This window comes from Octopus sinensis, linkage group LG1 (genome assembly GCF_006345805.1).
Source record: "Octopus sinensis linkage group LG1, ASM634580v1, whole genome shotgun sequence".
In the NCBI taxonomy this organism is placed as follows: Eukaryota; Metazoa; Mollusca; class Cephalopoda; order Octopoda; family Octopodidae; genus Octopus; species Octopus sinensis.
The window spans coordinates 205,375,010-205,394,026 of record NC_042997.1 but is presented as its reverse complement, the minus strand read 5'-3'; the positions used below and the strand labels follow the sequence as shown (position 1 = coordinate 205,394,026).

The following is a 19,017-nucleotide window of genomic DNA, read 5'->3' as shown; positions in this document are numbered from 1 at the left end:
GCAGGGTTTCCCTGCTTTGGGTTACTTATCTCATTAATCTCTTGAGTTCGATATGCACGCAGTCTTCCACACTTATCTCTCCTCTTCCTGTATAGGCGATCAGTGGATGATGGGCTCCATGCATCATTAGGGGCTTACTTAACTTCCTGTCCATCTCTTTTAGCCCTCCCTCTGTCCACTTCAGGATTCCAGGGCCATACCAAACTACTGCGACTGTGCACAAGTTTATTGCCGAAATTATGTTTCTAACATTCAGCTTTGAAGCCAGTACTTTTCTCACTCACCGCAGGTACTCACTTTTTGTCTTTCCCTCCATGTCATTGTGTCTGATTCCATCTGCCTCAAGTATTCCCTTGTAATCATAGTTGGATTGAGGTTGAATTGCCTTCATCATTTTACCACTTGGTAACCATATGCCTTCTGTCCTGACAAGCTTTCCTCATCTCATCACCTTTGTAGCACATTTTGAGAGTCCAAACTCCATCTTAGTATTATTGGAGAAAATCTACACAGACCAGACTAGGCTGTCCAGTTCTGCCTCACTTTTTGTGAACAACTTCAAGTCGTCCATGAATAGTATGTGGTCCAGTTTTCCCTTAACCCTTCCCAGATTATACCCCAACTTTGTTTTCTGTAGCATTTCATTCAAGGGGATCATTTTCTGCACAAAGATCAGTGGGGACACATTGTCCCCCTGGAAGATTCCTCTCTTGATTTTCACCTTTCCTAATACTTGATTCCCTGCTGTCAATTCCATTTTCAACCATTTCATACTGTTCCATATAAGGCTTCTCATATTCTCTGCTACTCCATACATTTCCATTGTTCTTATTATCCAGGTGTGTGGTATCATATCCTCTGCTTTGCGATAGTCGACCCATGCCATGCTCAGATTTGTGTGTCTTCTCTTGCATTTCCTGATAATTAGATTAGCAATCAAGAGCTGATCCTTCATTTCCTGGCTCCTTTTAGGGTTCCCTTTCTGTTTAATGGGTAGCAGCCCACTTTTTCCCAAGCATCTGTACAGTTAAGCAGCCAAATTACCTGACATTAGTTTCCACGTGAGCAGAAAGCATGTTATTGTTCTAAAGTTGGATGCAACATTTCCCTTTCCAGGATCCTTGGCACGTAACAATGTCTTTCCCTTTGTCTTCCAGCTGGGTACTGCACCTTCCTGCGAGCACTCATCTAGCTGTTGCACTCTTCTTTGATGGATCCCTCTCAGCTTCTTCATCCAATAATCTGGAACCCCATCCAGTCCTGGGCTTTTCCAATTTGGGAATTTTCTTAACTGCTTTTTTATCATTTCTGTAGTTATTTTTATGTCTTTTTTGCCTTCTATATTTCTTAACCTATCTTGGATTTCAAGCAGCCACTCTGCTTCATTATTATCATCTGCAGATTGGTCCCAGATCCCTCTCCAAAATGCCCTACTTTCCTCTGCTTCTGGTATCATTGTTATGTGTAATTGCCCATCCAGTTCCTGAAACAGTTACTTCTCATATGCTTCAAACAATCTGTTCTGCTTGAATTATTTTCTTCTATCTTTCCTCTTTTGCTTTGATTGCTCCAACTCTTTGTTTCAATTCTTCCAATATCTCATCATACAATTTATCTCTTATTCCATCTGTTCTTTCCAGCATCATTCTTATACTTTCATTCTGCAATTCCCCTCTTCTCAATCTATCAACTTGTCCTAAATGTCTTTGTTCCTCACAAATTCCTCTACACCAGAACGGTTCTTTACGTTCTGTTTGTTCTTTCCTTTTCTATCCAAGTCTATCTGCAGCAACAGTTGCTGCACCCCAAATAATCTTCTTGGTTTCAGTGATATTTCTCGTATGGAACAGCCCAACAACTGAATCTATCTTTTCAGTTTCAACTTTGAGCTTCTGTTGATCAACCTCAGATTATGGTGGGGTACTTGGTCTTCTCTAATATATTAGCACAGTATCCTCACTATGTCTTGATGGTTATCATTGTATTCTTACGACATAACTCTTACTTATTATTATTATTATCATTATTATTATTATCATTATTATTATTATCATTATCATTATCGAGTGAGAGAGCAGTACATGCCATCAAAGTGACACTGTGGTAAAATATACGAAGCCCAGTATACCCATCGTGAGTACCCATCTGATAAGGGTACACCAGGCACAAGCATATGTACGCGACATGGTGATCTCCTATCAAGATAAACAGCACATGACATTGCAGCTGGGGCCCAGTTAGAATTTTCTTCAGGTTGAGTAGCCCATCCCGCTCAAAAGGTCTCTGAATAAGGGTTGTTTAAGGATGTTGAACGATCCACCCATGTTTCCAAAGGTGAATTATCCAAACCTCCAAGAATTCCTTTCAACACACGGCTATTATTATTATTATTATTATTATTATTATTTTTGCCTGACCTGCTAACAATTCTGCTAGTTCGCTACCTAAATCATCATCATCATCATCATCATTTAGCGTCCGTTTTCCATGCTAGCATGGGTTGGACAGTAGAACCGTCCAACCCATGCTAGCATGGAAAACGGACGCTAAATGATGATGATGATGATGATGATTTAGGTAGCGAACTAGCAGAATTGTTAGCAGGTCAGGCAAAATGCCTGATGGTATTCCATCGGTCTTTATTATTATTATTATTATTATTATTATCATTATTATTATTATTATTATTTTGTTGTTGTTGTTGTAATGTGAGAAGCTCATTGAATCAGTAGCACGCCAGACAAAATGCTTAGCAACATGTCATCCATTTATGCAGTCTGAGTTCAGTCATCTGTGAATAACTTTGCCTTTCATCCTTTCAGGGTCAATAAAATGAATACTGGTCAAGCACTGACCAGTATTCATTTTGATGTGATGGACAAGCCCCCTCCTTTAAAATTTCAGGCCTTGTGCCTATAATCGAAAGGATTATTATTATTGTTGTTGTTGTTGTTCCCTAACACAGAGCTTTTATGTTTGGGTTGTATCTTTTGCTTTACTATTCAGCATATTAACAATCCCAAAACCATTGCTAACGGTCCAGGAGAGGCATACTAGCCCAGACTTGGCTTGGCACATATGGTTACACTTTTTTACTCTTTTACTTGTTTCACTCATTTGACCGTGGCCATGCTGGAGCACCACTTTTAGTCGAGCAAATCGACCCCAGGGCTTATTCTTTGTAAGCCTAGTACATATTCTATCGGTCTCTTTTGCCGAACCACTAGGTTATGGGAACGTAAACACACTAGTATCAGTTGTCAAGTGATGTTGGGGGGACAAACATACACACACACACACACACACACATACATATATATGACGGGCTTCTTTCAGTTTCTGTCTACCAAATCCACTCACAAGGCTTTGGTTAGCCCAAGGCTATAGTAGAAGACACTTGCCCAAGGTACTATGCAGTGGGACTGAACCAGGAACCATGTGGTTCGTAAGCAAGCTACTTACCACACAGCCACTCCTTGTTGAAGAAAAGCAAGACTTAGTAGTTCAATAGCAGCGGAAGATGAAAGATATGTCTTGTCAAGAAAAAGCATTACATTCAAGAACTCTCTTCATCCACACACTTAACTAAAACCTAAACTGCAAGGGTGAGGTTTAATGCTCAGGCCCATATGAAAGGATTATAAACATTAGGACTTTGACTATCAGTCTCTCCACTACCACAAGTGAAAGTCCACGACACAGTTGAGCTACTTTAACCATATGAATATAAACGTAAACAAAATGTGTTCAGAAGATGTCTGACCTTTAGACATACAGAAAATCCCTTTGTACGTTTCACAAATTTTATTTAATCACCTTCAAAATATCCCCAGTGGGAGTTCACAATTTTCTCCCAGACCTTCTGTTGCTACTGGTAACACTTCTGGAGTGCCTTTCCTGGAATACTATGAAACTCTGTTGTTACTTTTCACATCATTTCCTCTCGCAGCTGAAATTGTGTCTCTTTCAGCATGGTTAGCATGGTTTTTAATTTTGTGGAAGAGCCAAAAGTCACGTGGTGCCAAGTCAGGAGTGTAGGAGGCCTGTCAAACAAATGGTGTGTTGTTCTTGACCAGGAGATCTTGGATTTGACTCTCTTATTGCACTGACACTCCCCACATGCACAGATCATTCATTAAAATGGAATGCATTATTTTCACAGCTTCCACAAACCAGATGTGGAACTTGCTGACAGAAAGCTACTGCAACTTTTCCATACCAACCACTCTTAGATAATCACCTAATTACCCAATATCAGGTGCAAAACAACTTTGTAAGAATGGTTGAAATAGATTTATAATACTGAATAGTTTATGCTTAATATGCCCATTCCATGGTGGGGACACTGGCAACGGGTAGTGTCAGAGCTATGCCGTCGGGAACTTCGGTTCCTGGTAGGGCCACCCAAGGCGGATTGATCTGACACCGAGTGGTATTAGGGACACAACCCGGCAGACAGGGCTCTGGTGAAAATCCTTGGAGTGTATGCTTCAGTAACTGGCGGCTCCTCGGTCGTTCTGTCTCTGTGTCTGCGTACAATCTGTGGCAAACAAGATGTCTCCACATGTGGGATTGTTGGTGACCGCTTGTGAAATCCACATATCCCCACGAAACTTCTTCCATTAGTAGAAGAAGCCGACACAACCCACCCAGAGAGAATGTTGCCACAAGTACAAGTAAGTAATATACCCACACTGTTGAAAAATGTACGAGTGCGTGTTTTTCTGACTTACAGACTCACGGACTGTATCATTATCCTCATCCTCATTTAATGTCAATCATTTATTCTGGCATGGGTTACACAGTTTGACATGATCTGATGACCACCAGATCTGTTTTAGGCTCCACGCTCAGCTTTGGCATGGTTTCTATGGCTGGCTGGCTGGTTGCCCTTCATATTGCCAACCATTTTACAGTGTGCTTTTCTCATGGCACCAGCACTGGTGAGGTCACCAAGTATCTTGCAAAACAAAGCAAAGAATGGAAAAGGATAAAAACCCCTAATGGAATTGGGGTGGGGAAATGCCTTGATGCCTTGGGTAGAAATTCTAAAGTTTGCTAGAGGGTCAAACATAGTTGTCTGGATATAGGGGAGACTCATGGCCTCCTCATATTTATGCAAGGGTGCATGACAGTATCTGGAGGGGAGAAAGATGGTGGTAATAGGGTTCCAGAGCACACTTTCCATAACTTAGTGGTTTATCAAAGGAGACTGATAGAATAAGTATCTGGCTTTAAAATATTAATGTATTGGGTTGATTCATTTGACTAAAAATTCTTCAAGGTGGTGCCCCAGCATGGCCACATTCGAATGACTGAAACAAGTAAAAGATACACTCACACACACACACACACACACACACTGATATTTGTCTATTTTTTTCAGACACTGCATCATCGAAAGCATCCCTTCCTGGTTCACAACAGGAACCCTCTTCTGTGGTACACAGAACTAATGTGGCATCTGGAGAAAATGCTGGCATTAAAATAAACCTAATGATTGATTCAATTTCTAATGCATCTGTGAGTAAATAGATTCATGTAACTTATTTATATTTAATTGTTATTTCATTTTCAAATGAGGAATCATTACAGTTAATTAAAACATTTAATTAAAACGTTTTCTCAATCTAACTCAAACATTTTATTTCCTTCACATCTGATATCTTGAATATATCTTTTGCTAACTTTAACAACCTCAGACTTACTACAGCCATTCTGTAGAGCCTTTCTTAACAACAATATCAACTGCAACAATGTATCTCTCTTCTCTCCATGGAATGTTCCTTAGCTGTTTATTATTAATTACTTTTGTAGGTTGATGTCATCGTTAACAGCAGCAATGAAGAACTCCAGCTTGACAGTGGTGCTGTCTCCAAATCTATTCTCAATGCTGCTTGTCTAGAGATACAAGATGAATGTAACCAGAAATATCCTCGAGGTATTTCTACGTCTGAAATTGCCATCACTAAAGGATATTGCCTCAAATGTAAGAATGTATTTCATCTGGCATTACGTTCCTGGGATAAAAATTCCTCTGATTCAGTAAGTATCAATCATATTATATTGATTTATTGGAAGGCGGTGAGCTGGCAGATATGTTAGGATGCTGGGCGAAATGCTTAGCAATATTTCATCTGTCTTTACATTCTGAGTTCAAATTCCACCAATGTCGACTCTGCCTTTCATCCTTTTGGGTCAATAAATTAAGTACCAGTTGTGTATTGGGGTAAATCTAATCAACTGGACCCCTCCTACAAAATTTCAGGCCTTGTGCCTAAAGTAAAAAAGGATATTGATTTATTGAAACAGTTAATAATTGAGAAGAACCTTATGCATGTTCATTATTTATATTATTACATTTGACGGATATTTGTCCTCATCTTATTTGTTGTTAACACAACGTTTCAGCTGATATACCCTCCAGCCTTCATCAGGTGTCTTGGGGAAATTTCAAACCTGGGTTCTCATTCCTAAGGTATTTTTCGATGTTATTATTATTATTACTATTCAGGTCACTACCTGGAATCAAACTCGGAATAAAGGGGTTAGTAGCCCGCACTCTCTATCACCATGCCGTATGCCTACAGGCATACGGCATAGTGGTTAAAGTGTGGGCTACTAATCCCTAGATTTTGAGTTCAATTCGAGACAGTGACCTGAATAATAATAATAATAATAATAATAATAATAATAATAATAATAATACTAATAATAATACTAATAATAACATTGAAAAATACCTTAGGAATGAGAACCCAGCTTCGAAATTTCCCCAAGACACCTGATGAAAGCTGGAGGGTATATCAGCTGAAACGTTGTGTTAACAACAAATAAGATGAGGACAAATATCTGTCAAATGTAAATAATGTACATAATTCCTCATCTCTTAAATATAGATCTGTATCAGTTATATGACTGATAAATAAGACTATATTAAAACATATTTCTGTGTTTTACTGTCTGTATTGGTGAGTTTTTCTCTGTCATGGCACGAGCACTAGAGAGGTTGTCATGTCCTCAACAACACTAAAGACTCCTCTTGGGTCTGCATTGTCTCTCTTCATTCACCAACCATTTTACACGGTGGATGGGGTCTGTTTTATTGTAGCAGCATCATGAGTGAGGTTGCCTTGTCCCTTGCAGGACTAAAGAGTGATAGGAATGACAGATGTGTTTAGAAGTGGTAGGAGTGAGAGGAGGATATATTTATTACAACTTAATGGTTTCTTCCTGTAATAAGAAAATAATTTAATAAAATGTTCATTAACAATTACTAAACAATTATATTTTATTAGATTCTGGCAAACTTGACTCAAATAATGACCATTTGTCTGGAAGAAGCTGAGAGAATGGGTGCAAAAAGCCTGGCATTTCCTATATTAGGGGCTGAAATGAAATACCCCATTGAAAAACTACCCAGAACAATGTATGAAGCAGTGAAAAACTACTTGGATCAAAAATCAAGCCAGATCAAAGATGTTTACTTTGTGGTTTTACCTGAAGAAGACACAGAAATAGTAAAGGTTGGTTGATGTATTTGTTGTTTTATGTTGATATTTTTGGAATTCATCGAAAAAAATATTCTGCAACAAAGGAAGGAAATAGAAACAAAAATATAGTACTGTGCAAAAGTCTTTGGCCACTTTAAACAATTGTAAATTTCTAGTAATTGCCAACTTATAAGTGGATTTGTCACATTGTGTTTGTTTACAGATGAAACATTGGCCCTGTTGGAGTTAATTCCATACTTAATCATTGTATTTTGTAGTAGAAGTTCCGAATGAGAGGGGAAGATGTGATGAGGCTTTCTGACAAATTCTCACTTATATGTTGGCACGTTAAAAGCACCATTCGATCGTGGCCGTTGCCAGCCTCGCCTGGCACGTAAAAAGCACCCACTACACTCACAGAGTGGTTGGCGTTAGGAAGGGCATCCAGCTGTAGAAACATTGCCAGATCAGACTGGGCCTGGTGCAGCCTTCTGGTTTCCCAGACCCCAGTTGAACCGTCCAACCCATGCTAGCATGGAAAGCGGATGCTAAACGATGATGATGATGATGATGATGAATGCCACCTTAGAAAAGAGCTCGTATTGGTCACAAAACTGGTCAGAGCAGAGACATTAAAGAGAAGGAGAGCAAATGAATCCTCACACGGGACTGCACTAAGACATTCACAAAATGCTGCTTACACAGCCAATGCGAGAGCCATGGAAGCGAGGGGCAGAGTAGCAGTTGCCTGATCAGAAATGCTGCATTAACAGCTTCATTACACACAAACCTGAGTCAGTCACAGCACATTATTCTTTGTAATAGGGATGCTACATCAACTGCAGCCACGTGAGCTGCAGAGAATGAAGAACAGCATGCCATTCGATAGTCTTTCTTTTTTATATGTATTTTCATCAATTTCAAGTCATTATATACCCATATGTTTCAAATTTCCAAAGAAAAACCAGTATTTTTCTCTGTCTTTGCAGTTGTGACATATTTCAAAAATATTTTGTACATTTTTGTGAATTTTGGTACATTTTGGTATGGAATTCTATACATTTTTCAAAAAAGCTTTGGCAGCCCAAGTTGTTAGACTAGAAAATAAGTGTTCTTAGAATGACGAAGCATTCAAACCCTTTGCAACCCCAAGTACCTCTGCTTGTAGTAATTATAATTAGCAGTACAAAACGAGGATTAGATGTATGCCAGGTTGGACAAACAAGAGTTGATTATCTGAACATTTTCTTTTACTTACTTCCACTTCATGAGGCAAGGATTGATGTGTTAAGTAATAGAAGAATGGTAACCCTTAACGCTCTCGAAGCCATCGTACAGGACACACTGAGAGAAACAAAAGCCCATAAAACAATAGGAGTTAAAAGTCATCGATAAGAATGAATGATGCAACATCAAATGGAAAAGTGTCTACATCCAGTTTAGGACACAAACAAACTTGTGTTGCAAGAGGGAAGAGATATGGCACCGTAGAGGTGAAATTTTTCTGACAGGAGAAGGCAAGGAAGCACTTCACTTTGAACCTAAAAAATGAAACCTGCTTCTGTTACCCATATACTTGGGTTAGAGAGTGGTGAAAATAAAAACTGCAGACATACCACCAGAAATAAACATCTGCTGGTTGGTGGCAGTTGTCCTTCTGGACATTGAGGGTCAAACAAACATCGTACGTGTGTGGAAAGTTGGGCAAGACTTAGAGTTGTGGGTGCAAATAGATTACAAAACTTAAACAATTCTGGACATCATAAATTTACCACATGACACCAAACTCCAGATACCCTTCGAAGGTAGAAATCTGATGTGTCACCTATGTGGGGACACAAATCATCTAAAGGTTTTCTGCCCACAACAAATGAGAGAAGGGAGACCCTCACTTCTGCCAACACCATCACCACTACCACCACAACCACAACAGCAGATGCAAGTGACTACTATGGATATAAAAGCAACTGCAACAGCAATCACAGCAACACTGACAACAAGAACAACAGCAACAAACAGAACAGAGAACTCACAAACGTCTATGGCTTTAATATGCCAGGGAGTAGCAAAAGCAACAGCATCAGAATTTGCCAAAACATGAACTTTATTCTTAGCAAAAAAACAAAAATCTCCTCTAAACATGTCCATTCCATGTTTGTATTTGTCTGATAGGTACCGACTGGATTTATTGAAAGTGCCAGTATGGATTTTGGATGAATCGCATCAGGTCATTCAGATCGCATCTTGACAGGATGTTCTGTAGGTCAGTAGATAAGGATAGTGTAAGTTGTCCACTTTTAAAAATCATTGGCTACATCGACCACGTATGTATGATTTCTACAGTTGACCTAGATAGGCTTAAGAAGGCAGGAACTCGGCTACTGGGAGCTGAATGTGTCACTGTTGGCATGTCAGGCTTACAGAGACTGGATTAAAGAATTAGTTAAGCATTGACAGGGGCAATCATCGACAACACATGGTAGCTTGCACTGAAAAGACCAGTTAGAGTAAAATCAATTGCCAGTAAAGATTAGTGTTAGAAAGAAATAAAATAGAAGGGAAATTAGAAACTTAGAAAAGGCAATTAGAAAATGTATCATAACTGACATACTGGCTGTGAGATTGGCCCCTGGGTCACTTCTTCAATGCTAAACACAAAAGTTGCATTGTCAGAGCTAAAATGCTTGCACTGAGACAAGTCAGAATGAAAATCATCCAATGGACCTCAGTGGCAGAGCTCCAATACTAGCAACAAAGCCACAATTTGGTTTTTGGTGGACCAAAATGGGGTACATGGTATTCGAACCCAAGCAGAGGTGTGTGGCATTTCAACAGCACTTCACCCAACAGTTTGGAATGAATGGCAGTCCAGAACGCAGGATGAATTTCAGTGCTTACCTTGCAGACATACCATAACTCTTGGTAAGTGGGGCATAGCCTTACAAAATGTTGATAACAGCTGCAAAAATATGGGATGTGATAATGGGTTGCATAGGTGGGGGAGGTGCAAATTGCTTGATTTGGATGGTCTGCTCTATGGTCTTTACTTTATATGCCACACTTATTTGGTGGTCTTTCAGCAGATATCTACCATGACTGGCTGAAGAATAGGAGAATTTCCAATTCTGTGAGTCGAAGAACGGTGACACTGCTAATAAAGGGCCCAAACAAGGATTCTTCATGACTACATTGCATCCCATCAAGCTCTCCTCCCTACCCTATTTACCACCTGTTGACTTCCATCTATTCCCCAAATGAAGAGGCAATCAAAGGTTGCTATTTTAATACCATTGTCATGATTCAGAGTAAACTGTTGAAGGTCCTCGATCTGCTGTGCAGTTTATTGCTGTGCAAGGTAACTATTTCAAAGAAAATGATTTTTAAAACATAGGCAAAAAAGTTATTTTTTATTGAACATGATTAGTCCGGAAAGTTTTTGATAGCACTTTGTAAACCAATATTGAAATAGAAGAAACATTTGAGAATGAAAATGCATATTAGTTTTGGAATAGAGTCTACTTTCATAGAAGCACATTGCCATCTTGTGATGTCTTGAAAGAGGGACTTTAGTTCATGAAACTGGTGAAGAATATGGAAAAAATGATGGAGAGAGAAATAATCATTCTACTGTTTTTCTGAAACGATTGAATGAAGGAAACCAAGGTAGACGGTGCCTGTGAGTTGTCTAGGTTGATTGTGTATTGGGGAGGCTTATTTCATTTTCTGCCTACCAGACCTACTCACAGAGCTTTGTTTGGCCTAAGGCTGTAGTTAAAGAGACTTTCCGAAGGTACCATACATTGAGACAACTTAAATTAAGGCAATTAAAAGTAATAGCAACAGAAGCAGTATTAATACCAAAAGGCAATCTTTATATCCAACTAAATGTGAATGTTGTGTTAGAACACCAAATACTGCCTTATTTACCTTGAGAGGACCTCTCATATGGACACAGAGTCCATAAAATTTTTTCCATACAATTTAATATTTTTGGCACTTGTATTCTTTTCCTCTCACTTGTATGCTTAGGTTCAATCACCTGCTGTGGTGTTGGTACTTGGAACGTATCATACAACCATTCCATTGACTCCTCCAACTTCTTTGGTTCACTTTCCACGAATCTCTTTTTCAGAAGGTTCCTGTGTCTCTTTTGTATGCCTTTTCTACTTTTTACCCAATACATTATTTTTACCTATTCATTTGGTAATTACGCCATCTTCCCAACTCTGCTTTCCAATCTTGTATGCCCTCATATACACCTTTTCACCAACTTTAAAGAGTCTTGCTATGTCTTCCCTGGCACGTTTTGTTTTCTTGCCAGGGAGCAATTTATCAAAGACTGACTTAACTTTCCTTGCAAACATCAGCTCCACTGGTGAGCTACTGGCTGGTGTATTTGGATTTGGTGTCACACGGTACACTCTTAAAAATTGTTGTAGAGCTACTTCATTTGTAACTTCCTTATTCAACTTTCTTTGGGTTCTCTTGAAGGTGATGACAAAGCGTTCTGCACTGTAGTTTATATGTTCTACCGTGAATGTTTCACAAAATTTTTATAATCCACTAGACACAAAATGCATTCCATTGTTAGACATTGTCTTGTCTGGGTGTAAAAAATATATCACAGTTGAGGGGGTTGGTCTTTTTTACATTTTATAGTTTCAGGCCATCTTGAGAAGCTATCAACTACCACTAAGTAGTAAGAACCATTTAAAGGACCAGCAAAATCGGCGTGCAGTCTTCACCATAGACCAATGTTTAGATTTTATTGTCGGCAATTTTTTGTTTCATTTTGGCTTACATACCAGTGTTCCACTCTGTTTTACTGCAGTTTTTTGTTTCAGTCCCTCAGCCACATTCAAACCTTTGACTGATCCAACGATATTTCCACACAAAGCACTTATGGGTGTATTCCATACTTTGAATAATTCCATCCACCCTGTGCCGAATAAATTAACTGAACTTTTTAACACAAATTTTGCCTTTTTCATTTGACCTTGAAATGTTACATTACATACAAATTCACAGAAAAAATATAATCTTTTTCCTGTTACACCATGTACTGCCTTTTTTGATTTAATTAATTTCAGCTTACCAACATATTTCCACGGTTTTTCATTTATAATGGTGATATCACTAACCATGTCCAACTGCATTTTAACTGATTTTCACCTTCATGAATTTCCTCATTGTTATATTGCCAATTTCTTCTGATGGCATACTATTTATTCTTTCTCCTTTGCTGTACCATTTTGTCATCTGCATTCTACAGTGCTTCTTTATTTGTCCTACTCTGTTGGACATGCACACTGACACTGGCATGGAAGCATACTGGCTTCATTTCTTTCTACTCTACACATGTCTTCGGCTATCACAGCCCATGTTTCAATGCCATGTAGTGTAATTGTTCACACACAAGCATTATGCAATCTGCCTTTCACTCTGAGGGAGATGCCCTTTGTTGTCAGTAGAGGTAGGAACTCTCTGAACTTTGCCCAGCGTAATCTTATTCTCACAGCTATGCTCTTGGAGTATCCATCTTCGCTACTAACTTGGTCACCCAGGTAACAGAAGCTATCTACTACCTCTGGTATACCCCTAGTTGATGGAGCCTAAATTCTGCACACTTTCAGCGCTTATTGTACCTGTACATCTTCCACACACAAAACCTATTTTTCCCTGTTAACCTTCCTCTGGCATTGCTGCATCTTTTATATTTCCAAAGCTTATACCAGGTCCATCTTATGGAATTTCTGCCTATGCCTTTTTTAAAGATCAAATAAGGCGATCTACCTGAAGGGATTTGTGATTTGTTTGCCTTCCTACTTACTAGGACTTTGGTTTTTGCTAGATCAACTCTAAAGCTCTTCAATTCTAGACCTTGCTTCCATACCTGAACCTTCTTCTCTAGTTCTTGTAGTGATTCTACTATGAGAGCATAGAAGAGCTCCCAGGGGAAGCCTGTCTAGAATTCCTCCGTTAATACCTGGAGGACTATGATGATCAAGCGGGGTTGAGCACCCTGAATTATTCACTGTACTCGTTACCAACACTCACCTTACTGATAGCATCCCTGTACAGGGCTTGTACAACTCTTACCAACCATTCATCTATCCCTAGTTTCTGCATTGCCCACCAGATAACGGATCAGAGAATTCTGTCAAAATCTTTTCCATGTCAACAAAAAGCCAGGTACAGAGGTTTATCTTTGGCTATATATTTCTCCTGCAACTGTCTTACCAGAAATATAGCATCAGTGGTGCTTCTGCCTGGCACAAAACCAAACTGCACTTCATCTAAACTAATTCCCTCCCTAAGTAGTTGGGCTACGGCCCTTTCCATGACTCATCCCCTGATCCAACTATTTGATACCTCTGTAATTATTTCTATCTAAATCATCACCTTTACCCTTGTAGCTGTTGACTATGGTGCTGCTACACCAGTCATTGAGTATGATTCCTTCATGAACTACCTGATTTACAATACGTGTAACTCAACTATAACCCACACCACCAGATATTTTAAGCATCTCAGCAGTGATTCCTGATGGGGTGGGGGCTTTCCCTGTCATCAAACCCTTAATTGCTTTATCCATCAAGGTACTGTCAATTTGGATAGACTCCCCTCCTCCCATTCATTCTCCACATTCAGCAGTCTTTCATAATAGCATTTCCATGCCTCTTTCTTTGCAGAATCATTAAACTCAAGTGCACCATCATCGATGCACATACATTTCTCTCCTATAACATCACAATTTTATCTCACTCACTGTCTTACAATCTGAAACACATCAGTTCTTTGGTCCTCACATCACTGAACAGAGGCAAACTTCTTTTCTGCTTCTCCCTTGGCTAGATATACCTGTCTCCTAGCTTCCTAGCTTCCCTTCAGGCAATTTAAACAGTTTCCTGCTATCCCCACTCCTCCAGGTCTTCCAGGCCTGTTTCTTTGCTTTAATGGCCCTGTCTACTGCATCGTTCCACCACTATGTTACCCTAAGTCTGGAAGGGACTTCACACCAGCTGCAGATTTGGTCTGTGGCACTCAGCAAGCTGTCTCACAGGAATTCCTAGTTGCTCTGTATGTCACAAGTCTGTAGCTCCTCCTCCTCCCTCTCATCAGATTTCTCAGTTTGGATGTCCCTAAATCTCTGACCATATGAAGGGTCCTTAAGCTTCCAAATTTTTCTTATCCAGATTGGTCTGCTTCTTGGCATCCTTCTGGCCTGGAGTCTAAAGACATTATTGATTAGTCTATGCTGGGGGTACATTCTTCACCAGGGAAAGTCTTTGCATTTAAGAGCAACCATACATCCCACTGTCTGGTCAGGATGTAATCAATCTGGTTAGCAGAAACACCTGACTGATAGGTTATCAGGTAGCTGATTGGCTTCCTGAAGTTGGTGTTGCAAATCAGTTGGTTATTTGCATCACAGAACTTCAGTAGCCTTTTTCCATTTTCATTTCAGGAACCAATTCTATGGTTCCCATGTACACCATGGAAATTATTGGGCAGCCATCTGGCATGCCCATTTGAATCCCCCAGCCATGAAGTCGAGATCTTTGTCACTCATCTTTGAAGTAGGCTGCAGAAGAATATCACAAAAGTGGTCCATCTGTACATTTGGTAGGCCCACTTGTGGGATGTAGGCAAATATAATTGTAGCTATACAATTCTGTAAGACCAGCCTGAACTTAAGTATTCTATCACATATTCTAACTACCTCTATGACCTTATTCACCCATTTATTATCTAGAAGTATGCCCACCTCACTTGCCCCATCACTGTTACCTTCCCAGAAGATTTTATACCCTTGAGTCTTGCCTGTGAGGAATCTGACTGAAGCTCCTTTCCACCTTACCCCTTGAATGCAACATATCTCAACATGCCTCCTTTCAAGTATCTCTACAATCTAGTTAGACCTACTTTTCAGTGTGTCTACATTGTGGGTGCCAACTCTAAAATTCGCACAGCTAAAACTTTTGTGAGTTTGTTAACTCCTCTTCAAGTTTCTATTAACCCCACATGAATTGGTTTATCCTGTTATAATTCTTAAAATGTTGAATTGTTTTAATGCCTATTTTGGGATACAGTATATTTAGTAAAACTAATTAAGACACAACTATCTCTGACCACCTACCGTGTACTCTGGTACTTCACGTACTTCTCTTTACTTACAGTGACTAGGTTATTCCATTGGTCACATGGGAAGGGTATACCATTATTACTAATTCCCAACAACACTTGTACTCTGGTTTTGTTACTGAAATGTTTTTGGACATATGAGATGCAAGAAAAATAACCTCAACTTCAACATTCTTGATAGACATTTCAACAGAAAACACAAGACTCAGCAGTTTTAATCAGAATGGTGAGTGGAGAGAAGAAACAATACAACTTCAGCTACATGAAGACACCATTGCCACATGTTTAACTTCACTAACATCACATCAGTGGCCATGTAAAGTGTGGGAGTTTTTTCTGCTGCATTCACTATAATACCATATTGACATAGGTTTCATGTCTCTCAGAAGACAGGCAGGCCATACACAGAATAACTTTGATCTGAATGACAAAGTAATTTTCCCCTCTTGTTTGTTACTGATTAGAAATGAACCATTAAATATTTCAAATATTTTGTCATGCTTTTGTTATATTAAATCTCTTCTATTTGCAAAAATGAAAAAATTAAGCATAAAAATAATTCTGATTGTTTTTTTGTTTTAACAGAAATTTCGTGAATATCTCTTAAAAACTGAAGAATTTCATTCAAAAGGTAAATAATTTGTTCATTAATATTGAATATTATTATGACCTCTATACCTGTGGGGTGTGCCCTGGCACCTGGCCTTCCACCATTTACTTCTATCTTTCTTACTTTACCATCCCATCTAGGCCATGGTCCCTATCCTTTGCCAGGATACCCTAGCACCTCTCTTCCACTCCCACTCTCCCTCTCTCCCTTTGCTTTCCCTCTGGTAGGGTAACCACGTATCTCCCTCCTTCTGTCTTCTCTCTCACATTGGGTAACCGTGTATCTCCTCTTCAGCAGCATGCCTGTTTCTGCTCTCATTCTTAACCATACACCCTCTCTCTCCCTCTCTCCCTCTCTCCTTCCCTTGCTCTTCCTTCCAACTAGGTAACCATTCATCTCATTTACACCAGAACATCTGTTACTACCTTCTTTCATGTTATCTCTCACTCCCTCTCCCCTTTCTTCTCTCACTCTCCCTTTCTTCTCTCTCCCCCTCTTCTCTCTCTCTCCCCTTCTTCTCTCTCTCTCCCTTTCTTCTCTCTCTCTCCCTTTCTTCTCTCTCTCCCCTTCTCCTCTCTCACCCCTTCTTCTCTTTCTCTCACTTTCTCTCCTTTTCTTCAATTCCCCTCTCTCTCTCTCTCTCTCTGTAACCATGTATCTCCTCTACAGCAAGACATCTGTTTCTGTCTCTCTCCAACCATTCATCATCTGGCACAAGCTCCCCTCCTCTAGTGCTGCCTCTCCTTTGCCTTGCAAGGTTACTTGGTTACCCTGCTGGTGCCACTTAAAAAGTACCCTGTCTACGCTGTGAAGTGGTTGCTATTTGGAAGGGCATCCAGCTGTAAAAATCTTGCCAAAACTGACCTCACCTGTGATTGTGCCATGTAAAAAGCACTGCTAAGTGGTTGGTGTTAGGAAGGGCATCCAGCTGTAAGAATCCAACCAAGACAATTACAGAAGTCTGGTGCAGGCTTCTGTAAAACCATCCAACTCATGCAAGCATGGAAGGAGGATGTTAAATTATGATGGCAATGGCAGAAAGCAACCAGATGGCCTTACCCTGTGTCCCTGGGTAAGAGGTAGGTGTCTCTCTATGTTGTCTGCAATACTGAATATTCTCAAACATTCATTATCCATGTGTGTAGAATCATATCATAGGCTTTCTGCATCTGTTCAGTTTGGCGTACAAATTTTTTAATTTTTGAAACTTTGTATACTGGTAGAATCTCTCAGTCAGAACAGTTTACTTTAAACATTTTTGACAAAATTTCATATTTTAGAAGTTATTTCAGGTTAAAGTTGTTGTATTTGGGTAATTTTAACCAATCAACGATGTGTATTCAGTTGACGAAAGCTACTGCTGTTTGTGATAGTAATTGAAGAGGAACAACTTACGGGTCATCTCTACTAAATGTCACCACTCTGTTCTATTCGTATGTCGAGCGAAGACAATGTCACCTTTATCCTTTCTTCCTTCCTAGTTAGCACCATGCATTCCTTACTCTTTCCCTCCCTACTGGCAGACAGCCACTTCTACACTATCAACTAGCAACCAGTGAGTGAACTTGTCTCTACCACTACAATTACTGGAGATTGACTGATTCTGCTGAATTTTTCAAGGAAAGATTGGTTGGTGAACAATGTGAAAGACTACGGCTTCAGTACATTGGTGCCTGGAAGAAAACACAGCATATTTATTTTGTTTTACCGTCATGTTTTTATAATGTTATTTTTAATCTAATAGAGACTTTCATATTGATGAAAAGTGTTTGTTGATGATTATAGTAAGATAAAATCATAACAATAATAATATATCTCATCGTGTTGATCAGTGTTACTCCGATGCAAGAACCTAAAACAAAAAAAAATGTGTATAATATGCAACATGGACAGTAAACAATAAATAAAATAGTGCAGAGTGGCGACATTTAGTAGAAATTACCTGGAAGTTGTTCCTCTTCAATTACTATCGCAAACAGCAGTAGCTTTCTTCAACTGAATACATGTTTTTGATTGGTTAGAGTTACCCAAATGCAACAACTTTAACATGAAATAACTTCTAAAATACGAAATTTTGTCAAAAATGTTTAAAGTAAACCATATTCTGCATGAGAAATTTCACCAGTATACAAAATTTCAAACTGTTTAGTTAAAAAAAAATTAATAAAAAATCTGTGAGCCAGATTGAACAGATCTGGCTTTCTTATTATCTATCCATGCTATTGTTAAATTTTTCTTTCTAGATTTTACTTTATTTAGAACTGAATTATCTGTATATAATAGATCATGTGCTTCTCTAGCATTCTTCCTGCAACAATTCACTGCTACCACCATTCTTCCAGTCCTTCCAAGCCTGTTTCTTTTCCCTAATGGCCCTTTTAACTACATTGTTCCACCACTAAATTACCTTGGGTCGAGAGGGGACTTTGCACCATCCACAGATCTGTTTCGTGGTCCTCAACATGTTGTCCTGTTGGAACCTCCAGTTGTCTTCAACATCATGTGATGCTATGTCCCCCTCTATTTTGTCAAAAGCTTTGACTAATATGTCTCTAAATCTCTATCCATTCACAAGATCCTTAAGCTTCCAGACCCTTCTTGTCCATGCTGGTCATCTCCTGGGCATCCATTTAGCCCTGATCCTGAAGTCACTAACTACTAATCTATGTTGTGAGGTACATTCTTGACATGGGAACATTTTGGCATTTATAGGTAGCCATCTTTCCCATTTCCTGGTGAGGGTGTAATCATTTTGACTAGTGTGTCCAC

The 19,017-nt window shown here is 39.3% G+C and overlaps 1 protein-coding gene across 2 annotated transcripts in view; it reads left to right on the top strand.

The window, feature by feature from the left end:
• Positions 1-19,017, top strand: part of LOC115211026 (protein mono-ADP-ribosyltransferase PARP14-like) — a 72,932-nt gene that overhangs the window by 20,929 nt on the left and 32,986 nt on the right. For both annotated transcript variants that reach the window (XR_003881459.2, XM_029779898.2), the window contains exons 3-6: positions 5,387-5,523; positions 5,818-6,045; positions 7,299-7,526; positions 16,224-16,269. Coding sequence is in view for 1 of the 2 variants with exons in the window: in XM_029779898.2 (XP_029635758.1) it covers positions 5,387-5,523; positions 5,818-6,045; positions 7,299-7,526; positions 16,224-16,269 (639 nt within the window). In the remaining variant the exon portion in view is untranslated. The remainder of the gene's footprint in view (positions 1-5,386; positions 5,524-5,817; positions 6,046-7,298; positions 7,527-16,223; positions 16,270-19,017) is intronic.